The sequence below is a fragment of the Argiope bruennichi genome, chromosome 8 (genome assembly GCF_947563725.1).
Source record: "Argiope bruennichi chromosome 8, qqArgBrue1.1, whole genome shotgun sequence".
Taxonomy (NCBI): Eukaryota; Metazoa; Arthropoda; class Arachnida; order Araneae; family Araneidae; genus Argiope; species Argiope bruennichi.
This window is the reverse complement of record NC_079158.1, coordinates 45,688,940-45,714,677: the sequence shown is the minus strand read 5'-3', so window position 1 is coordinate 45,714,677 and position 25,738 is coordinate 45,688,940. Positions and strand designations below refer to the sequence as shown.

The window sequence follows — 25,738 nt, the reverse complement described above, 5'->3', positions numbered from 1 at the left end:
TAAATGATCACTATTTTTCGACCATAAGTCCTTAACAGCCTACAACACACAAACGAATTCAAGATGTTAGATCAACCAAACGTTTTTAAAAAAAGAGTAAAAATATTTCTTTAATTGCAGGCACGATGAAATATTTTAATAATGTTTTTATGAAATCAAAAGGAGATAAAGTAGCAAAATTAATACATTTTTTGTAACTTTTATTATTTTTTCTTTAGGCTAATTCAATCTAATAATCCTTATTAAGATAACCACATATCATATAAAATTTAAAAAGACGAATTTCTTTAAAAGTTAACTTTACAAAAATCTAATTGATTCTTTTAAATTTTGATCTATGCAATATTCAAAGAAAACGATTTTCAAATGGACATTTCGGGACAATTAATTCAAACTTTCAATTACAGATGATTTTTTTTAATACGAGAAAAAAAAACTTGCATTCAAATCTTGAAAATTATCCCAGAAAATCAAAAAAAAAAAAAAAAATGTCTGAGAAATCTGATTATTGATCATCAAAATTTGGGACGAATAATTCACATTTCATTCATTTTCAATTAAAATTAACTTTTTAAATTAAAATCTAATATCAGGCATTTCCGTAATCCAAGACGCTTGGACATTTTTTTAAATTAATAAATCATTTAATTTCGGCATTGAAAAATTACCAAATATTTTTTAACAAGAGTTTTTCTGATGTCAAACATAATTATGCTATTTATATGTATTGCACAAAAGTAGTTTCTAAAACATCTTGCACTCGCTTTTTCTTTTGGTTACTTAAAACAACTTGAGTTTTAAATGAAAAAACATTATTCCGTCCTAAACGAATTTATAAAAAAATAAGGCATAAATAACTGATAAGCAGAAAATAAATACAGTTAAATGATTTTTGCTAGCAAAAAAGTTTAATTTAAAATCAAATATAGAAGATTTAATGAATTATTTATGAATCATGTTTTGAATAATCAAGTAATAAAACCCCACGTAATTATTTAAAATCTAAAAATTCTTGTATTTCATCCTATTTAATATCGGAATATATGTTTTAAGAAGTTTTGTTCCGAAATAAACTAATAATCAATAGTTGTGCAATTATTGTATGAAGATTTCAACTATGAATGCGAAACATTCTCGCGTTCCTCTTTATGTCTTCATAAAAATAAGAAAATAAAATAAGAAAATGTTGCATTATTAAGAAAAATAAATACAATTTAAGAATATTTAATTTTAAAATTGTGATAAGATATTTCAAAACCCAATTATTTATCATTTATATTAGAAGAATTCGATAACAAACTTAGCTTTTAATGGTTCATTAATAAGAAAAATAAATACACTTAAGAATGTCCAATTTTCAAATTTTGATAAGATATTTCTAAATCAAATTATTTATTTTTTATATTAGAAGAACCCGACAGCAGAGTTAGTTTTTAATGGTTCATAAATCAAAAGCATAAGAGCGCGCCGTCACTTAGTAAACTTTAGCCCCCACTTTACGTGCAACTTAAAGAACCTTTTGTCAAAAATAAATTATCGGTCAAAGCGCTAGTATTATATTATGTAAATACAAAAATAATAACAACTATAAAATCTTCTATCTGTGCAGAGTTAAATCTAAGATGTTTGTCCTCTGAAACGAGTAATTAACTTGCTAGATAACTCTGATAAATTATATTCGATTTAATGGCTAAGTGTTTAAGAAGATACAGAATAGGTGAGAGTTTTTCCCCTCACATACATCAAGAAAACCTGCGCAAACAACCCGCACATTCAAGCTTTAGGAGATAGTCTTCAAAACGAGACAGTATTCGAGACAGTCAGATCAGTGAACCCTGGTGGCTTCTTCAATAGAAGAATATTACAAAGTGCGATCTACAACACATTTCTGATTTGGAGAAGGGGGGGGGGGGTGGAACGGCGTGTGTACTAATGACCCTGCCAGTTCAAATACTTCGTATGCAGATAGTACACTTGACCACAAACAGTATCTTAACTTTTTGGTAGATACCCATCCATAACACCCCAGTGAGGTGAAAACAAGAGCTGGCGCATCTTTCTCTCTTGTTTACGTCGCATTTTGGAACGATGACGTTGACCACACCTCGGTCTCTGTTCCTGCAGTTTTGAGACAGTGTCTAGACAGTAGATGAACTACAAATTGATAAATAGAAACGAGGCCGTCGTTCTTGCAAGAGGCTCTGGAGGAAATCGTGCACAAGGCTGTAAGGAAATTTGCCACGGAGGGCAACTAGAAGACATTGCCTACCTTGACAGCAATCCTGTTTGTTCTCATGCGGGGAGGTGGAGAGACAAGTTTGTTAAGTATTCTTTTATACCTAAACAGATCAGGTGTCTTGTGCGGAAAGGAGAATAGGCCTTCCCGTTTATTTGAAAATATTTGGCACTTTTACAACGAAAGAACAAAGAGTGAAAAGATTCGACTATCTACACCCAAGAACTAGCTGAAAAAATAATTAAGCCTCATTTGTTCGTGTCTAAAGTCTTAGTGACGCATGCGAGTGTTTGGAACTGAAATATAGTATTTTAGGCAAAAAAAAAGGGGGGAAACAATTTAGAGGCTCATTATTTTGATTTTCAAATGATGAAATATCATAAATCAATATAAATAATACTGGATTTATTTAATGCCACTCTATAATCTGGGTAACATTAAGGATGAAATTCAGCATTAGTTGTATTTCTGGCGCTGACTCAGCTGTACGTAAAATAATGTTAGCTTGCTCAGACAATTTTAAATTTTCAAAATCTGAAAATTCAAGGACTTCTGAAAATTTCATGACACATTTTTTTTAATAAAATGAATAACTCTTAGTAGTTGGCAAAGAAATTTGACAATTAAAATTTTGCTTTTTCAACAGGATTTATATAGAAGAACTGTATAAATTTCTCTTGAAGTGGTTGGTAACATTTTATTTAAATTACTTTTTTTACATTTTATCCGTGAGATGTTTTGTTTATTTTTAAAACACTGGAAATAATTTCGAAAGATTACTAGAACAATATCTATTTAAAAATAATTATTTTAATATTCTGTTGGTAAGAGAACAAGAAATTTAAAAATAACTCAAAAAATTTGAAAATTCAAGGACTCTAAGAAATTCACGACACTTTTGAAATAAAATTAATAATTTTAGTAGTTGGAAAGGAAATTTGACAAATAAAATTTTGCTTTTTCAACAGGATTTTATATTAAAGAACCGCGTAAATTTCTCTGAAAGTGGTTGGCAACATTTTAGTGAAATTCCTTTTTTTATATACATATTTTATCCGTGAGATTTATTTTTTTGTTTATTTTTAAAACAGAAGAAATAATTTCGAAAGATTACTGGAACAATATCAGTTTAAAGATAATTATTATTTTAATATTTTGTTGATAAGGAACAAAAATTTTAAAAATAACTAAAAAAATTTGAAATTTTAAGGATTTCTGAAAACTTCACGACACTTTTTAAATAAAATAAATAATTTTTAGTAGTTGGCAAGGAAAATTTTGCCTTTTCAACAGGATTTTATATTAAAGAACTGTGTGAATTTCTCTAGAAGTGATGGCAACATTTTAATTGAATTCCTTTTTTTATATATTTTATCCGTGATATTTTTTGTTCATTTTTAAAATAGTAGAAATAATTGTGAAGGGTTATAGGAACAATATCGGTTTAAAAATAATAATTCTTTTGGTATTTTGTTGATAAGGGAACAAGAATTAAAAAAATAACTCCAAAACTAGGTTACATTAATTTTTTTTTCAAAATTACGAATTAAAAAATTTGAAATCAGGGAAGAATTTTTTGCATTACAACGGTCTTATTTTTAAAATCATAAGTTTAAAATTAGTTAAATGTATTTAGTGGTAAAATGTTTTCAAAATATCAGTCACCTACTTTGAATTTTTTACTTTACAGAATTTTTGCTGCATTGAATCTTCTAAATGCTATTTTTTAATTACAAAGTGTCATTTTAAACAACAATATTAATTAAAAATATCGACATATTAAAGAATAATTACTCAATTACAGGCAAAATCTATGGAAATGAAGATCCAAGTGTGATCAAAACATTCTTTAAATGTATTAATCTTATTTTTATTGATAACTAAAATTTTAACAAACTCATACTTTTTGTTTGAACAAACTTTCTAGAAAATAGAAAGCTCACAGACGCCAGATGTTCAGATATCATGAAATGAAAGGGTTTGTACCGGAAAAAATTTGAATTTTAATGCAATGCCAATTTAGCAAAAAGTGTGAGCAGGTGATAAATATGCATTAAACTGAAGGACAGATTAGAAAATGACATCTGCTAACCACACCGACAATTTTTTTAATAAAAGGATTCCATCTAATAAGCGTAACTATTTGGAAAAGAAAAAATATTAAATTAGCATTCATACATGGTTTTTAGTTTTGAATATTTTTAGTAGAAAAAGCTTTATTTTTTGTAATTAATTCGTTGGAAGTAAGCGGCGAACTCATTATTATATTTCATAAATGCTTATTATACAAGTTTTAAAAATTTATTCAAGAAAGAATAATTTTAACAATAAGAACACATTATAATTTTAAGATCAATTTTTTACGTGTAATTTAAAAGTTTTGGAAACAAAATCTTTTATACCTATGCAGTAAAAATACACAGACTTTTAACATAAATAAAAAATTAATGTAAACCTTAAGCTTAATCCTTACAAAAAATATTTCTCTTGTTATCAAGGGAGAATTACTTTCTTTAACTACATCGTTTAATAATGAGTGTCTGTTGCTTCATAAACATATTTTTTGGAATCTGGAATGCAGGAACATCTTATTCGTATTAAAAAAAAAGGCAAAAATTTGTAATACTTTTTAAAATTTTGTATTCAATGTTAGAACTAGAATAAGGAACTAAAAAAACTGTTAAGAAAAATAGGAATTTTAATTAATTATATGTAGTTTACGAAGCTATGTTGTTTAAACGTAAACAATACGGCTTTATAAATATCATACATTAATTATAAATTTATACATTACTGTTTAAATATAAACATTAAAGATAAGCTATAAGATTTTTCTTTTTTAACTACAATTTTTTAAACGAAAAAAATTCTTTTAAATCAACAAAAGAGGCTTTTTAATAAAACGTATTTAGATGCTTAAAAAATGTTGAAAAGTCTAAATCCATTTAAAGCTGTTTATATTTCAAATCCTTTTTATTACTTTACACGATTTTGCGCAAAATGCAAAAGATTTTAAGTTTTTTTTACCCACAAAATATTCTTACAGTACGCCATAATCATAATATTCTTACAATTTTTTTTTTCATAAAATCATTTTTAAGTCGTATTTAAAGCCTCAAAAGCGGTTTCTACAAAAAAAGGTTACTTTTGATTGCAAAACATTAAAATTAAAAATAGTTCTCATCTTCAAAGTATTATACATAGTAGTATTTTTTGATGAAATTTTCAAATAATTTTTTCAGTAGATTTCAAAAAGTAGTAAAAAATTTCTTTTAAAACTTAAAAAAAAAAGTAATCCACTTTACACTAAGTAAGAAACTGTTCAACCAGATTAAATATGGAAGGTTTGTTATGATTCACACTAGAAATGTGTTAAAATGAAAACTGCAATTTTAAAGCAAAAAGTTAAAGAATATTTTAAACAGAAAAAAAAATGTTGTTATGGCTAAATGTGAAAATATAAGAAATATAAATTATAAAATAATACAATTTGAACAAAAAATTTTAAAATAATTATTAAAAATGATATCCATATTTTCTGTTTTGTATATTTTAACTATAAATTTTAGTCATCTTTTTAAATTATTTGTTTTGTACTACGCACTGTTTTCTGGAAGAAAAAAAATATTTTACAGATGGGTGCCACTTAATGCGAATGTATTTGAAAAGGTGAATAAACTCACACTATTTGTCAACAATATAACAGCATTTTTCAGCAGCGAAAAGTAAAATAAGCGGTAAAATCAAATAATAATAAAAACGCGAGTCAGCACTTTTGGAAGTACATGACAGCTACAAAAAGCACACCTTTGTTGGTGCCAAAAACAAAAATTGTCTGAAATCTTAAAAAAAAAGTTTCACACTAGTCCCCAACATGCTCAAATGAGCTGCCTTTTGCGCATTGTTTTGAAGACTACCAATCACATTTACCACATTATAAAATATAGTTCAGTAGGTTTATTTTTAAGCGAAAAACAATATTTGATTTTTATAGTTCTTGTATTCATTATCACTTTCAGTCTTCAAACATCACTGATGCCATTATGAAGACGTTAATGATTGTTAAACATTCATATTGGTAGGAGGTATTTACAGCTTTAGACCAGTTGTAAACTTAAGGTTTCATTGACGCCATAAAGCACATACCCATTTAAAGAGAGCCAGCCATTTCAAACTTTTTGGCACTAACATCGTTTATCACTTTTAGTCTCCCAATTTCACTGACCCATTCAAAGCATGTCTGATGAAGAAAGCTAGCCATCTTTTTTAGTACTTATATCGGTTACCACATTTAAGTAGGCTTTATATTCATCCAGTTACAATCCATACAGTAAGACTACGCATGTGCAGAAACTGTACAGTAGCAAGTATTTGTCAAGTCGAGACAAGAACTTGCTATTGTTCACTCTTTCAGCGCATGCGTGATTTACTGGAATCTTATAACTGAATGGGTGTAAACCCATCTTAGCATTTCAGTGACACCACGTGGAGTATTCAGTGACACCACGTAATAAACATTAACATTTTTTTTTTTTGAATTTATAGCGCTTATTGTTTTTCGTCCTTAAATTTCATAGACATGATTAAGTACTTGTCCGTTAGCGAACATCAGACATTCGAAATTTTTTGGCATTTACACAGTGTACCGCTTTTAGTCCCCGCATTTTCAACGAATGAAATCAGAAATTCAAATTATTTTTGGCACTAACATTGTTTACCACTTTTAGTCTCCAAATTCCATTGATGCCATTATGAAAATGCCCTCTAACGAACATTGTCCTATCAACACTTTCTGGCAGTCGCATTGTAATATACTAAATCAAAACCCACTAATTTTTAAACATAACTGTGTAGTGAATTAAAATAAAATCAAAGAAATAATAATTCTAATGGTAATGAAAGAGGAGAAACAGCAACAGAATGAAAATGAAAAGTGAGTAAAGGCTATTCTACAAAACGAACAGGGTATTACGTTATTTTGGCTACAGCTCATTACTTTAGAGCCATGCGTCCGGAGGCTGCTGTCGGTGGCGAAGCATTTGCCACACGTATTACAGACGTACGGTCTGTTCTTGGCGCGCTCCACCTGGCTCTCGTGGTTGCGCAGATGCTGTTGCAGGTTGGACAGCTGGATGAAAGCCCGGTTGCACTCGGGAAGATGACACTTGTATGGGCGCTCTCCTGCGAAAAACAAACAAAACATACCATCAGTTTACATAAGAAATGTCATCTACTAAAATACATACACATATATTTGAAAAACACATAACTATACTGATAATTCGAATATGGATATTCTTGTACCAGGATGGGCAACAGACATTTCAGTAAAAGATTGCTTTACAATGAATAGGACAATAGATGTTTCAGTAAAAGATTGCTTTAAATTAAGCAGGGTAAGAAATATTTCAGTAAAAGAGTATTTAAGAACAGTAACATTGAGAACCCATTTTGAAGCTACATTAAGATTATTTTGGAACGGATTTATGGATTTTAAACTATAGGCAGATAAAGATGGCTACAAAAAAGCCGGACCCTTCAAAATTCCACATTAAGACTAGAACATTTAATTCTGATAGATTTATTGTGCCCTAATTTAGTGTAGATGAAATCGGAAATCGAACCCACGATCCTATTCTATCAAAGAGAAGAATAGGATCGTGTGTTCCCACAGCGCTTCCTAAACGAATTAAAAGTCTTCTATGTCTATTTAAACTTCGCATTTTATTCTACAACTTGCATAAAACAATTTTCACGTGATTACAATTGTCTGCATTATTACAATTATTCATCATTATGAGGATCTGTTTCTGACAGAAGTATGAGTACATTTTAACCGTGTAACTGTTTTGCCCGAGTGCCATACGTGCATCGATTTATCGAATTTTGATAGTTGTAAGCAAAAAATAAACCATTCATAACAATTATAATTCAATATTGAAATTACTTCGAATACATAGATAAGTCAAGTATTCAATGGATTTCTATTTGAATCAAAATAGGAAAATATTCCCAAAATAGAAGGTGTCATCTTATTAGATAGTAATAAAACAGTTTAGGGGTTAAACACCACAAATATAATATATCTATAACATTGCATAGATATTTAAGTAATACAAATAAAAAAATTCTAAAATTTATCCACAGTAAAAGGACAACTCATTACATTTAATGGTAAAGAAATGGCAAAAATAAATAAATAAATAAAAATATTTCGATTACTGAAAGAAAAAACTGTCAGTATTTTCAGTAAATATGACCTTAACGAAAATGTAGTAAAATACTCATGACACAAATATTTTTATAAAAGAATGCAATTATAACAAAAGTCGATTTTTAAAAAATAAAAGCTGCATCGAGGTCCCAATGCGTCAGAATTAAGCAAGAATACATACGTGCTTAAAAATATTAGATTAATATATCCTTGAAAGTAAATTGCTGAGGAGTTAAGAGAAGATAATAAAAACTACTTAGGTTTCAAAATTGGCAATTTTCAAATAGTTATTTAGAGTTTGTGTCCGAAGAATTTATATACAAATCTTAACAGGACCAAACAAATTATTGTACGGAATACAATATGATTTGGAGGCGAATCGTTTTCAATGCATCATCGACAGTTAATGAGTTTGAAATCCCAATATAGGAAGGATTTTCTGCACACTTTCAAGTTATGTAGTTTCTAACGACAGAAATATTTTAAGGTCAAAACGACATTCTCAAATTGTTCTTTTTCCTCAAGTGATGCCTTATACGCTAAATATACATTTCCAGGAAGTCGTTAAATGAATGCCATGCTTGTTTTTTTAGATACGATTTAAAAATCTGACTAGCACATTTTAGGAGAGTATCTCATTAATCATCTATGTTAGAGAGGTATTATTTAATGCAAATTCAGTGCTCAATTTATAAATTGTCCCACGCCTTTTATATAAAAATACATTATATAATAATATGGATAAAAGAATTTTAAATAAATATTTTCAATAATTAAGTCAAAAGGAGGATTGAAATGATTATGACAAAAGAGATATGCTACTTCATATTACAGCCACACAAAGTATCAGACAAATAAGAGAGAAATTTTCAAATAAAAAATCTTTAAATACACGATGAGAAATAATTTTTCTTGACTACCATAGTAGCAGAGTTATAAATATTAAAAAGTTTTTAAACACACAGTATATCTGATAAAGCAATCTGTTGATACATATAAATATTTTTTAAAAAATCCATATTTTAGAGAAAATAACTCACTTTTACTTATAACGTTTTTACTTTCTCCTACAAAAGTATAAGTACCGTAATCGTCAAGAAATTCGAAATAGAGATTTTGACGGTTCTCAACGTTCCAGGTCTTCCCAAGTCCGAAGAACCGATTTTTTCGATTTATGCAAGTCTGTCTGCTAACATGACAACACAAAAACTTTTAGCTAGAAGGAATGTTGATATCTTCATCAAGTGAGTAGATTTCTATTAAATTTCAAACGAAATCCATGCAGAAAAAGTCTGTCTGTACAGCTGTCGGAATATCGTATGTTGTTTAAGAAATTGTTAAGCCATATTATATTATTAAGCATGGCAATTACAAACGGAAAGCGCTATATGGATAAATATGTGAAAAGCTAGATGGTAAGAACATGAAAATGGAAACGTAAACGGATCGTGGGTTCGCTATAGACTGTATTTTGTCAGTTAATCTTGCTAATAAAAAAGATGCAAAATAGGTTTAATAGAATATAAATTTACAAAGCACAACAATTCAGTTTGATTGAATGACAACATTCATAATTTCAGATGGCATTTAAATCTATATTGAAGTTTAGTATATCTAATTTTTCTCTCTTTACTTACTGACGGACAGCGGCAGCCTAGTGATGAGGTCTCAATTTCAGGGTCGGAGGTTAACAGGTTCAAAACCATATTTCATGGAAGGACCGTCATGCAAGGGGGGCATGTTAAATTGGATAGATCTAAATGTTTCCCCATTAATATGGCAGATTTAAAACGAAAGAATGCCGGCTCACATGTCGCCATATTTATCTAATCATGGTTCAAAATTACGTGGTTCTTTCAAAATATAGCCTTAGTGTTGCTCTAAATCAGAATTTAAAAAACAACTATAGTAACTTACAATTCAAGGGTCCTTATTTGCAATCCATAATATACGTACAAGAAAAATGCATTATTTCTATCTTTCAGACCTATATCTAGTTAAGATTTGCATTCCCAAAAATGTGTTTCAATTTCACTTAAAGCCAACGAATATGTGAGCGTGGTGGGTAAATTGGTTTATGGATGAAACCTTTTCATAACGGTGTAAAGTGAAGGTTCGAAAAGAGGGTAAATGGTTCGAGTATCATCAAACTGTGGCTCAAAATTCTCAAGTCATTCCAGAAGCCTCAAAAGTAAATTTGAAAAGGGTTGCAACTCATTTAAATGATTAAATACTCTACAAATGATTATATTATAATCAGATGCTGTAGATTTATTTTTTTTAAATCAAAATTTACTGTTCTTTCCATAGTTTATTACTACACTTCCATTATATAGTGCATTTTGTGATTAACTTTGTAGTTTAGAGGATAAAACCGTAAATATTTTTAAATTTTTTTTCTGTTCTGTAATTGAATCTAAAATTTCACGCGGATCTACAATTTTGAAATTTAGGCCATATTCAGAAATTCATCTGTCTATCTCGTTCCGTTTTGAATTTTTCCGTTAAGCAAACAGACGATCTATCCATTGAGAGTTTAGTTCCAGATGAGACAAATGACTACAGTTTATTGCTAAAATCATACGTTAAAATTCATCAATTTCATTTGTTGAATATTTGAGTCATAGTGTTCACATGGACACGAAAAGACAAAAAGAAAAATCAATACTTTTTATTGACACAGACTTGGCGATTGGCAACTCGGCGTTGGCGATCTTGGCAAAATCTGCAAATCGCCAAGTAAACTCATTATTTTGGTGCTCTTGGTATAATCTGAAAATCGCCAAATAAACTTGGCGGCCGTAATAAATGAGGACCGAAAAACTTATCAAGGATGGTTTCCATGCAAATTTACAGAAATATGCAGTTTTAGAACAAAGCACTAAGTTTTTTTCCTTCTGGTTCATTGCGTTGCAAAGTGTTAGCAAATCCGGAAAATTGCTAACTTCCAAAGATTTTTTTTGGGGGGGGGGGGAATTCAGGGGAGTTTAAAATATGGAATTCATCAAAATCTCGAAATCGAATCTTTTTAACAATAACAGTAAATACTTCTTTTTGTATATTTTGTATATGCCAATATAAATACATTTATATACTTACAATACTTAGCCAATCTCAAATATATTCCTTTTAAAATAAAACACTGGGAATAACTGATGTTTTTATTTTTTAAAAATAACATCTAGTTAGATAAATGCATGAATTCTAGATTCAGTTGAAGTGAAAGAGATACAAAAAAAGGGCAGTGAACGCATAATTGGCAAATTATAACCCTCTTCAGCACAACTATTTACTTTACCGATAAAAAAACAATATTAAACCGAGGTATTCTTGAAAGAGAATCTTTTTATGGTCAATATTAGCTTAATTAAATCCATGAGATCAGAGAAAATAATCGAACAATCGAACCTCCGATTAAAATTTCTGAATCCTTTTTTGTTTATAAATTACATAAGAATAACAAGAATCGAGACTACGGAGCATACCACAGTAAGCAAGAGTTTTCGAGAATCTGATTATCGAAATGCATGGGATCTTAATGATCTTAAATGGCAGCGGGAAATAAATAATAGGGAAGCCCCGTAATGTATTTATATTTAACCAATTTGCCAGAAATCTTATTTATTGTATAAGGTTTCACTGATATTTATTATATGGTTTTCCTAAGAGAAAATAATTACGATGATACGGTTTTTTTCCATATGCAAGACGATGGAGTTTCTTTTGGAAACAGAAGATGATTGTTGTTATTTCCTAAAAATGGGATTTTATGTATTTTTCTTAAGAATATAGATCTAGCTAGAAAGTAAACAAACACAGCAAAAAAACTCTGTTTTAGACGTCATAAGTGGATGATTTAACCCTTTCTAGGGCCGTGGGAAGTATGCTTCCCACCAAATTTATCTTTGTATGAATTTATGTAGGTTGGCATCAGTTCTGAAATTTTTTTTTAGAAAGACAGAAACTTAGATGCTTTAGTTCTTTATTTTACACAAAATGATGTGTCTTGATTTGATACTTAATTATTAATCAACCAAATTAAATTTATCTAATAAGCTAAATGAATCCCTTTTCTTATTCTAATTTCAGCCTAAAAATATTTTTACATAATATGACTAGAAAAAAATGGCCCTTTAAAGGGTTAAGGTTAGATTCGATTGCCCTTTGTTAGATTAATAAGCCTTGAAATGCGCATTTAACTAAACTCTTAATTAGATGCTGCATTTTATTTTAAAACTCTTCGTCCATAAAAGTACAGAAAGGACTCCCGAGATATATAAATGTGTGCAAGTAATATCTGTTTTTTAAATTAATAGCTACTTTCACTCAAATGCAGATTAAAATATCAAACATTCCATATTTCTAAGCGTTAATGTAACATGTCATTTCGATAACTAGAGGAATGTTATCGCCAAAAATTTCTAGCCTAATCTCCACTAAAGGTGTATCTCTTCACCCTCCCCCTCCAAGCATGAAAATTTTAGACATTGGACAAGATTTTGAAGCTCAGGAGTGCTCAAATTTTTATTTTCTTAATGTATGAGTAATTTGTACAAGAATGTAGTAAAGAAAGGATTATAATTTAGTATATGATTTAGACTTCTTTTTTGACGGATTAAAACATAAATTGTACATAGAACAAGTTTAAGAATTAGATAATACACATCAGATTTTATTTATCTAAATGTTTGCATGTTATCGCAGACCAACAAACTATCAACAATTCAAAAAATCTAATTTAAAATGTCACGAGGAACAACATTTTAGATGCTAAAACTGTGTGCCAAATTTTATCTATCTAAGTCTTTAAGTTTTGTTGTTATCATGGTCACTTGGAACGGAGAGACAAGACAGACAAACTTCTTATGAACGGATTTTATTTTTTCAAAATTTTCACAGAAATCTACAATTTTGATGTAAAAGCCACGTACCGAAATTCACATATCTTGTTCGTGACTATTTTGAACTAATACTTATAGATTGAAATAATAACAAAAATAAGTGGGTTTTTTTAGAATCAGGAAAATCCGAACATGAAAATTTGCCAAAATTCCGAGGTCGATTTTGAAGTAGTAGTCTGATATATTATTGAAATTTAAGTGGCAATATGTCCATTAGTGCCCCGAAGCTGCAGAATACCAAGCAATTATTTCAAAAATGAGTTTTTTTTCTTTGCCAAATTGTTTACTGACTTCCCTTTATTAAAATTTCAAAGATCTTATGTAGTAAAAAAAAAAAAAATCAATTGTTGAGTCCTCAATTGTTTTCAACCTTCATACTTTGTATTCAAAGGTCAAATTTCTGAAAAAAATTCTAGAAAGGGCAAGAGCAAGAATTTATAAAAATAATCCTAACTATTATATTAAATTTTCGACAATAGTTTTAATAATTATAGAAAGCATACAATCTCAAAATAAAATATGCAGTTACAATTGCAATTGGTTATAAACTCACAACACCATTTAAAAATCGGAATTCTTAGTGTAACGTATGAAACATCATTATCTGCATTTTAAGTCACAGAAAAATATAATATATCGCCTCTTTCGATCGCCCATTTATCAGGAATAAACCTAGGTAGCATGCATATAGTCATAAAATACGACAATGTTTAAAATAATATCCAGAGATATAAGAGGATAAGCAGATTACAACTGCGATTGGAATGGAATTTTAGATGAACCAATTAGCACAATATGGTCTAAGATATCGTACAATATTGTTTAACATTATAGATTATTACAGGATATTGTACAATATTGTTCAACATTATAGATTATTACAGGATATTGTACAATATTAAATGTAACATTGAATGTTGCACACTCTCATTCTATAATGTGAAATATCTTTAATTATTTTAGGGCTTTGTATAACAGTATCTGTACCAGATTTTAAAACTCGATTGATCTGTCAATATTACCACTATATCTCTTGCTAGAAAATGGCTAAGTTTTAAGATGGTTTACATTAGGCTATTTTAAAGACTTTTTATAGGCTAAAGAAATATTTTACAGAATTTCAGGTTAAAAATAGAAAAAAGAAATCGATGACAAGTCACAACTTCTCCAGAGAAGAATGATGACTCTGTTTACTTATTTTACTTCTAATAACAGGGGAGCTTTTCTTTTTTAAATCCAAAATTACAATCACTTTCCTATTTTACATTGAGTTTTGAATGACACAGAATAATTTCTTCGAAACCGTCACACAGCTAATGGATTATTAACAATAAAAAGAGGACATGACTCAAACTATTTGCATTTTGGAATTAAAGGATTTGTTCAGCGCACAAGAAGAGAACAATTTAGAGATTTTTGCAAACAAAAATAAGATCGACTTCTCCTAGATAATGTGATCAACAGCGTTTAAAAGTGCAAAATTGGTCGGTGGGCGTTGATGCAGAGCTTGATGGAATGTTTCACTGACCTAAATACAAATATTGCAATAATTAAGATACGTCTTTGGTTTCAACAACAAAAGGTTCATTGTTTTTGAATGAGTTCCTTTTCAGACATTAATCAAACGGAGCAGTCAATCTGTTAAGTTAGATTCTTCAACAAATAATCAAAGAAGAATGAATAAAAGATGGATTTCTCAACAAGCGTATTATTCCACATATTAGATTTTTTTAAGTAAGACAAGAAAAGAAATATAAAACAGATCACTATTTGTTCGAAATGAACAGACGGTCGAAAAGAATAAGGACATCCATTCAATACCCAATTCAGGGTGGGAACCATCATTGTCACGTAAAATAGAGTAGTCAAAACGTTTAAAGGAAAGAGTTGCCCAATAGTTTACAAGTGTCTGACAATAATACATTGTAATTTCAATCAGTGTATAAAGCATTGGAAAAGTTGCTATATTGGCTACTAGAAATAACATTACATTCCCCTCCCCCCCATATTTCTGTGAATACACGTGCCTGTCATATAGATTTGAATCTGAGTTCGCGCCACAAAACACTTAAGTTCAATAAACAGCATCTGGTGAAATATTTAAAATTACGACAATGGTTCCGCGAGAACACATGCGCAAAAGTATTCAGTACTCTGAACCTAAAGTAATCCTTATAAAAAGTCAGAATAAAGAATCTTTAAGAATAGAATAAAAATGTATGGTCTTTAAAAAAAGCAAAAATATGAGCATGAGCAGATTTAAAAAGGTGTAGTGAGAATAAAAATGTTCATTTAGAAAAAAAAATTAACGTTGAGCAATAACATTTGGGTATTTACATAGATAATCAGATTAGATAAAAGGCGCATCATGAACACACGTTGTTCTGTGACTAAAGGTGTGCAAATTGCGCAAACGAGTTAATATAGTATTAGCTTTTATGCTAGTTTCTAATGTTGGTGTACAAAAGTCATTTCATGAAACTATTTAAGCAACAACTTTATTTCTGGAGTTAAATCATTCTAAATCAAAACTTTCGAATAAAATTGTTAAAGAAAAGACACTCATTCAGCCATATTTTTTATACGAATGCGACAGTTAAAATTTCAAATAAAGGTGTCTCAGAAAAAGACATACATTTGCCTATGCTTTTCCCAAATGCGACAGTTAAAATTTCTAATAAAATTGTCACAAGAAAAACACATATTCACCTATGTTTTTGCCCGAAGATAATGGTTAGAATTTCAAATAAAATTGTAACAGAAAAAGACACGTATTCGCCTATGCTTTTCCCGAATGCGAAGGTTAAAATTTCCAATGAAGTTGTAACATAAAAATAAATACATTTGCCTATGCTTTTCCCGAATGCGACAGTCAAAATTTCCAATAAAGTTATAACAGAAAAAGACATACATTTGCCTATGCTTTTCCCGAATGCGACAGTTAAAATTTCCAATGAAGTTGTAACATAAAAAGACATACATTTGCCTATGCTTTTCTCAAATGCGACAGTTATAATTTCCAATAAAGCTGTAACAGAAAAAAGACATACATTTGCCTATGCTTTTCCCAAATGCGACAGTTAAAATTTCTAATAAATTGTCACAAGAAAAACACATATTCACCTATGTTTTTGCCCAAGATCATGGTTAGAATTTCTAATAAAATTGTAATAGAAAAAGACTCATATTCGCCTATGCTTTTCCCGAATGCGACAGTTAAAATTTCTAATCAAGTTGTAACATAAAAAGGCATACATTTGACTATGCTTTTCCCGAATGCGACAGTATTCAAGAAATCTATAACCTTAAATTATAATTGGTTCCTTCTCAGTTTTTTACGGCTTTGAATAATGTGAGAGAATATGTGTTTATTATATTGTTATCCAGTTACAGAATAGAATATATGCACTGTAGGCACTGCCAGACTGCATTTAGATATTGGATGATATGAGGAATGACGGTTTGGTACAACTTAAAACAGTTTGCAGTTAGGTTCTAGATAACATGAGCAGTGATGGATGGGTATAACTTAAAACAGTTTGCAGTTAGGTTCTAGATAACATGAGCAACGACGGATGGGGCAACTTAAAATAGTTTGCAGTTAAGTCTAGATGACATGAACAGTGACGCAAAGAACAAAAGAGGAGTGTGCAATTAGATACTGGATGATATGAGCAGATATATTTATCATATGAATGAGATATTTCATAAACTGATGCCATTTTATACCAAATATAAATATACTTTCCTAAGTAATGTTTTCGAAAGACAGAGAGCCACCTACCCGTGTGCAGCCTGGTGTGCTGCTGCACGTGCGAGAGTTGCTTGAATCTCCTGTCACAGTAGGAACACTTGTAGGGCTTCTCTCCGGTATGGATGCGAATGTGCTGCAGCAGTTGGTGGTTGGAGGAGAATGACTTCAGACACTGCTGGCACTGGTAGGGCTTGATGTCGCCTCGATGAGCCTCCCGGGAGTGGTGCTGCATCGCAGACTTGTGCATGAAGATCTGCAAAGAAAACGTCGCGTCAGTCACGCCAGAGAAATGAAGTGGGGGACAGAAACAACCGAATGATTAGGTCGATGGAATACAGTTGAAGAACTATTACGGTAAATACATACACATCCATATTATTAAGAATTGAAGAAGGAATTAAATAAAATCCTTTAATAAATATTTAGATAGATGCGATTATTTTAAGATATGTACCTTTTAAAGTTTTTTTTTCTTTCAAATCCCAAATTGAACATTCTTAGGTTTTTCATCAACTGTTCCTTTCAGAAACCTATGTCTACTTCTTTTGGACAATTTGATTCGGCAAAAGGGAGATACGCAATAAGCAAGATGAGAATTTTACCAGATATATTTGTTAGGTGCGGTTTTTTTTAGCTATTCCTTTCCGATGCTGATTTTTAGTTACCTTTTTTTAAATTATAAATTACTTTTTTTAATTATACTATTTTTTTTTTATTTTAAATATGTGTAACATTTCAAAGCATTGCTTACAAAAAATAAAACCTTCTTTTACCATCTTTTATCAAATATATTTTGGTGAAATAAAAGCCGAATAACGCATGCGCAGATATGGAGAAGGTTTTCTGCATCTGAGAACCGATAACGATTATTCTAATGGTAAGAACATCCACTTACAAGTATGATTTTAATTATTAGATTAATCGTCTGATGTAGCGACTCCATGAAATATTAGAGAGAGGTCACTTAGTTTTTTCACGTTGGATCAAATGAACGAAATTATGAAATATGGAATTACAACGCACATTTTGAGATGCGGCAATTTTGAGCAAACATTACAGAAAAATTCTGACGCTTCAGTTTTCGAAAATTCATTATTGCATTAAAAGTAATCTTTTGTGAAACTAATTAGACATGGATCAGTTTTGCATAGCAAATTTAGGTAGACATAGACAATAGCAGAAGCGAAAACTAAAAGATAATAGCAAATTCTCAATCACGTAAACTGCACAGAATTTCAACATTTATGATATCAGCTGTGGGTTTACTGCAAACATCGAACAAACCGACAGAAAAATTTGAATGCTTTGTTGATACATATATTTAAAATAAAGATATGCATTAGATAAGTGTTTGCATCAAAAATGTCTGTTAATTCCTTGAACTAAAATGACGAATCCAGATCGTCATGAACTTTTTTCAGAAATTGGCAAGATGATCTTCACTCGTCAAACATTATTAACAGTTATTACTTTTTAATATTTTATTTATGAAAAAAAAATTTATAAAGAAAAAACGTAAGCTTCTACATTAATCCCTCCTCTTAAAACTAAGAAAATTAAACTGCCTATCTGAGCCGTGTTGACTGAAAATAAACTGCAATTCAAGGAGTTAACAGACTTAGGTAGTTAAGATCTTAATAACCATCACAAAATATTATATTAATTATAATTGACGCATCACTGCAATTACCCATTTCCTCAATGACAATACATAGCATTATTTGCAATGTTTACCATGTCTATCTGGGGATTTGTAATAATTTGGTGCTTTCCTTCTTAAAAACATCGTAATTTCTTTGAATTCTGAGTTGCTGAAAATAAATTCTGCATATTAAAGTTATTTTCAATTAACTAAATCATTGGTTACTGTATGAAAAGTCTGTATAATATTATATCAATGAATTTATAATATCTGAATATATTTTAAGCTGCTTACCAATACATAAGTTTTAATTTCTGTAAATAATGCAAAAAAAGATTACAAAAGCGTCACATTTTCAACTAAGCCATTAAAATTCACAAGAAAAGACAATACACTGATGTTAATTTTGGTAATCATAATTCACCAGAAAATACCACATATCGATGTTAATTTTGCCATTAGAGTTCACAAGAAAATACCGCATATTAATGTGCAGTTTAGCCTCACAATTCACAAGAAAAGACAGCATATTGATGTTAGTTTTGTCCATCACAATTTACAACAAAACAACAGTATATTGATGCCCAGTTTAGCCTCACAATTCACCAGAAAAGACAGCCCATTGATCTTAATTTTGGCCCTCACAAGAAAAGACAGCATATTGAGTCCAGTTTAGTTCGCAAGTTAACCAAACCATTGTCCATCACAATTCACAACAAAAGACAGCATATTGATGCCCAGTTTAGCCTCACAATTCACCAGAAAAGACAGCCCATTGATCTTAATTTTGGCCAACACAAGAAAAGACAGCATATTGAGTCCAGTTTAGCTCGCAAGTGAACCAGAGAAGACAGCATACTAATGTTAATTTCGACTTTCACAATTCATAAGAAAAGACAACACATTGATGTTGATTGTGGCCATTACAATGCATCAGAAAAGACAGCATACTGATATCTAGTTTAGATCACAATTCACTAGTAAAAGCAGCATATAGATGTTAATTTTGGCCATCACAATTCACAAGAAAAAACGGCATATTGATGCGCAGTTTAGCCTCACAATTTACCAAAGAAGACAACATACTCATGTTAATTTTGGTCATTACAATTTACAAGAAAAGACAGAAAAAAAAAGAAATTTATAATGGAAACCATAAAATAGGAAACGACGCTTTTGCATAAATCATGATTGGGATGATGTAACAGGATGGCGACCAGCCACTTCTGAGATTAGCATCTATCTATGCGTTTACATATCAGGCGTGGATCTCATATTAAATCCTAATCTATCCAACAAGTTGGAAAAGCAGACAAAAACGTAAAACGGTTAAAAATAGTTTTATACTGTTGTGACAATGCAACATAAATAATTACAATATCAAATTTCATTACAACGGAAGCTCATCATTAAAAACTAAAATTCTTACACCGTCTGTATAACTACTTTTGATGGAAATCGGACAGTGGTTCACTGCACATGAGCGATAAATGATTAGACATTATGATACGAAGCAGCGACGATGCATGACAAGGGAATATAATTTCGATCCAAATGAAATAAAAAAAAATACAATTCTGTCATTTTTAAAAAATCCAAATCAGAGCTATCTTTAGATAACCATCCTCAAAATGGATGGCCAAAGTGGAATTTAAGGTATAAACTGAATTCGTGGAATTTTGTGGGAAATTAAACATGACACTTGTGAATAATATCAAAGCAGCAATTTAAGAACAATTTCTCTGCGGAACTTTTGTACTTTAGTGATGCGTAAACGCATGTACCCTAGCTGTCAACGGCAAGCGATTTTAACGAGTATCAAATTTATCTCGAAAGCAATTGTTCGCAATTGTTCGGTATCCGTGGACAATGCACTATCGGTGCAATCAATCAATAGTGACACTCCATTCAACGTCTCTGATTGTTTTCACAACAAAATTGTAAATCTAAACTACTCATCTCATTATTTTCTTGTTTTCGATTTCATAAGGGTAAATAAACGTGGTCTGAGTAACAATTGAATTAATATTATTCTTATAGAAAAAGCACAAAAAACAAAGTTAATGACACTATGTAAAGCTTATTCAGTACGGATCCGTGTACATATATTGGATTCTATATTTTTGCTAACTCATTTTATGAAACTTTGCTGTTAGTTGAGAAACGTAATTCTTTATATTTTTTGAACAGCAATTGAATAATTTAGGTTAGGAAAATATCATTGAACTTATAGAAAAACTAGATTGAAGAACATAGTTCGGTTTGAAATTGCAAGCAGCAAAATAGAGATAACAAAAGAAAAACGCTTTGTTAAGTCTACAAATGCAGTTAAAGAATATCTAATACCCGACTGGAGTCTGAAACATATAATTTAAGCTCCATGCCCAAATAGATTCTTATATAATTAAATTTAATTTAAATAATTAAAACTTATTCGGCTTTCGAATAAATAAAAGGACAATGCAGGACATTTAGCTAATAATGGCCTTTGGTCACTATATAAATTATTAAGTCTACTAAGTTTAAATCATCTCTGTTTTAAACATAATTAATATGTTGATTTAATCATAATTATTTGAACATTTTTGTAAATTCGTAATGAAAAAAAAAGAACTATCTCATTTTCTTATAATTTTTCTCAATATCAAAATTACAATTGTCTTTAAGAAATATTTTTTTTGATAAAATTACTATAGTCTGCAAAATTTATCATATATTTTTATGTTTGATTATACATTTATAACGTTTGCTGTTCATTATATTTGTATTATATATTTTTTGAACAGCAATCGAATCACCGTGTTTTCCAAGTCAATGGAATAATTAATTTAACGATTATTATTATATATATAATTACTTATATATACACCATATCTGTCCAGGAGCCTGACAGATATGGCTAAATTTCCTCGACTGCTTACAAATTCATACTTTTGGTGTAATTTGCAAGAGAATTACTCTAATTATTGCAGAAATTATTATTGTACTAATTTCAGCTTAAACGGTTAGAAAAATGTTCCGAATTAATTACATATATTTTTCGAAATAAAAATGTGAATTTCAATTTACAAGCAGTAACGAAGAAACACTATCTAAATTAAAAACTAGATGTTAATAGTATAGCGCCTACGGAAAATCTCGTATTTTATACAATGGTTGGTCACTTAAAGTGCAATGTATTTACATTATTTATATTTTAAAGTTGCACTTTTTCGTGATACTTTCCATATTAAAATTTATATTAATAACTGATCAGAGGTAGGAGAAATCAATCGTGTTGCGAATTGGATAAATTTTCAGATAAGGCAGCAATAAGAGCATACATTTTTAAAAATCGCACACTTTCAATGTCAGAAACATGAATATAAATTTTTAAAAATCGCACATTTTCAATAGCAGTAACATGAATATATTTTTTTAAAAAAATCGCACACTTTTAATGGCAGCGATATGAACATAAATTTTTAAAAATCGTATACTTTCAATTGCAGCAACATGAACATAATTTTTAAAAATCGCTCACTTCCAATGGCAGCAACATGGATATAAATTATTAAAAATCGCACATTTTTAATGGCAGCAACATGAACATAAATTTTTAAAAATCGCACAATTTCAGTGGTAGTAACATGAACATAAATGTTTAAAAATCGAACACTTTTAATGGCAGCAATATGAACATTAATTTTTAAAAATCGCACACTTAAAATGGCAGCAGTATGAAAATAATTTTTAAAAAATCGCAATGGTAGCAACTTGAAAATTTTTTTTAAAATCGCACCCTTTCAATGATAGCAACATGAGCATAAATGTTTAAAAATCGCATAATTTCAATGGCAGTAACATGAATATAATTTTTTAAAAAATCGCACACTTTCAACGGCAGCAACATGAACATAAATTTTTAAAAATCGCACAATTTCGATGGCAGCAATATGAATATAAATTTTTAAAAATTTCAAACCTTCATCAAGGCAGGAATCGAATATATTTCGTTAAATACAAATGAAATACTGTTTAAATACATTATCAAGCAAATGTTCAATGCATTCTGTTTAAAATAAAGATAAATGGCCTCCAATGAATAACGATTTTTAATATTTATGTTATATGTTTCTCTACTCATTCCAATGCTCTAATTTTAGCATGTCAACATTTTTTCATAATTTTTTACCACTTCCATTTTTTTATTACCCCAATGCACTATTCTATAATCTATTTATTATTAAATTAACTAAATACATATTCATAACAAACAACGAAAAAGTATATTTCTGCGCCATCGAATTTTTTTATGAGCTCTTCTATATTGCTTTGAAAATATTTGACGAAAAAACAAGTATTACATCAGAAATTTTATAGGAACTTTCCAAAAGTCCTTTGATCTAAATTTAGATTTAGAAACTGTCTTATTAAAAATAAATATTACGGATAAATGTCATATTTCATACAATCCTTTGCAATAAAAATCAAATAATCCAATCTCTTTTAAAAGTGGAGTCGGCACACGAAAAAGCTTAACTATTTGCTAACTCCTGGCTACTACAAAAAAAGCTTTTAACTATTAGCTTGAAGAGCTTTAAGTATAAAATTTTCCGAAAATGAACTTTAACTATTACATATTACTTTATAGTATCCTTAAGTCGAAACTTAATGCATGTGAAAGCTTTAATTTAAAAACGCTCATGAGTAAACATATTATGAGTAAACGCATAAGAAAATTGAATATACAGAGAATAATCAGAAGAAAAAAAGTCAATAATCGCATGTTTATTCAATAACAATTCCTTAATGAAGTTTGGCATTAAAAAATATTCGCTTTAAATGCTAAAAAAAAAATTCAACAAAAACAATAGTTTGTTTGCAAGAAATGTTCAAAATATAATTAATTTTTTTATTTATTTAAAGTTGCTTTATAATCCTTTAAAATTATTTATTTTGCTTTTTAGTCAAAATAGAAGCTTTTTTTTTCATGTCTAGTGAAAAAAATAATAGTGATAGTTAAATAATGATGTTTTGAAAATGAATTTTTATCAAAGCTTTTGAAATGACAAACAATAACCTGAAGATCTGGATAAGGCCACGTTTGCGAGACCTTTTTTATTTAAATTCTCAAAGAAAAAAAAATTGATGATCACTTTTTTTAATTTTATTTATTTATTTTCAAATTTTACCAGTAATGATGTAGGATTAACCCTCGATATTCGGAAAAGTAATTCGATGCGTAGTTATCCTCCCCAATACCTACCTTGTTTAGTGTTCCAAAAAATAAAAATATACATTTGTTTTAAGTTGAATTTCCCCGAAAAAGTAATCTACAACTTCTTACAACTCTGTAGACAATTTTAACAATAAAAATTTAAAAAATAAATAAATAAAACGTCAAAATGATGCACCGTCTTGAATGGTGAGTAAGAGGCACCATCCGAGTGCTAAGGGTTAATTAAAAGAAAGCAAAGTAACTACAATTGTCAATTCAGAGCTTTCTCTATTTTAAAAAATAACAAATCACACTTTTTGAAACTTTCCAAACTACGTAAGTATATTTTAATGGTATTCAAATGTTAAGCATAGTTCAAGAACAACCAATTATTTACTGTCATTGCAACGCCCACGATGGAAAGCAAACAATTTGGAATTAGTATTTGAGGTCAAATTTTGTTATTTGCAACCAACTACAAGAGAGTTTGAAAAAAATTCAGAAAGAAGGACGTTGATTGCTCGAATTGCTCATAATCTATGAAGGTGATTGGTCAATTTCCGGAGTCATAACCAGTTCAAAACTTGTCGACTTCTGGGTTGTAGCATATAATTAAAGAATTCTTCCATACTTTTGATTTGGTATAGATAACGGCAAGGTTTGTTTATGAGCAAAAATGCTACTACGTTTAAAGGCCGAATTCTGATTGAAATATTAATTTTCTTTTTCAAAATTTCCATTTTAGGTATCTAAAGTTTATATTTCCTATTTTGTTTTTACGATATTTTTTTTTTCAAAATAAGTAGTTTTGAAGTTTGAAGGGTTTATGTCTTATATCATTTTAATACGTTTGTTTTAAATCTTTAGAATTGCTTCATCTGATGCAACGTCACAATTACATAGCTAAAGTTGTGTGACATAAAATTTTACATTACACCTTTTTTTCCTGCAGCAAATCTAAAATTGGATTTTAAAATTAAATTGGCATGCTTTGGCAATAAAATCCCCTTTTTTTAAATCTAAAATACAAATTTTGACTTAGTCTGAATATTTTTAAAATTTTTTTTTGATTTTATTATGATCCGGTGGGTCTAATCTGAATATTTGAAAAGCAAAACGTTTGATTTTATTATGATCCTGAGGGTCTAATGATACCAAAATTATCCAACGAAAACGACATAAAGAGGTCCAAAGGACAGTACTAAATAAAGCATGTAGGATTGTTAGTATAAGTAATTATTTCAAATAATACAACATGCGCATATACTTTTTATAAACAAAAAAACTTATTTTCTTATCCCTTTTATCAATACTTATAGTTAATTAGATTAATAAAAAAGACTATCAACATAATTAGACAAAAATAACTGGAACAAGTTTCCTGAATATGCAAAGTTAATTAACTTTAACTTATTAAATATCGAAATCAAGGAATAATCAAGTCAAGCAATACTTTCCTCTAATAATTAACAGTTGTTAAAAAGACTGGTTTAAACGATTTTTATTGACAAATGAATTGGGTTACAATTCCTTGAAAATTAATAAGAAAAATTACCCTCATGAAATTAAGAAATGATCTAAAGCATTATCAGAGAATAAATGAAAATCAGAAAAAAAAGTCGATACAACATTGAATAATTATTTTCAAGCAAAATAAACAAAATTTGTTGAGGGATTTTTTTTTTTTTTTTTTTTTTTTGTCTTTGGAAGAATTTTTCTCCGTTTTTTCAATAATCAAAAATTGTGACGCCATCGACAAACATTAAAATCGGAATTTCTATCTGACTTACA

The 25,738-nt window shown here is 29.4% G+C and overlaps 1 protein-coding gene across 10 annotated transcripts in view; it reads right to left on the bottom strand.

The window, feature by feature from the left end:
- LOC129980573 (zinc finger protein rotund-like) overlaps window positions 1-25,738 on the bottom strand; it is a 424,990-nt gene that overhangs the window by 39,533 nt on the left and 359,719 nt on the right. For all 10 annotated transcript variants that reach the window (XM_056090935.1, XM_056090937.1, XM_056090940.1 and 7 more), the window contains 2 exons: window positions 17,136-17,358; window positions 7,209-7,417 (listed from right to left, as the gene is read on the bottom strand). In XM_056090935.1, the coding sequence (XP_055946910.1) occupies window positions 7,209-7,417; window positions 17,136-17,358 (432 nt within the window). The remainder of the gene's footprint in view (window positions 1-7,208; window positions 7,418-17,135; window positions 17,359-25,738) is intronic.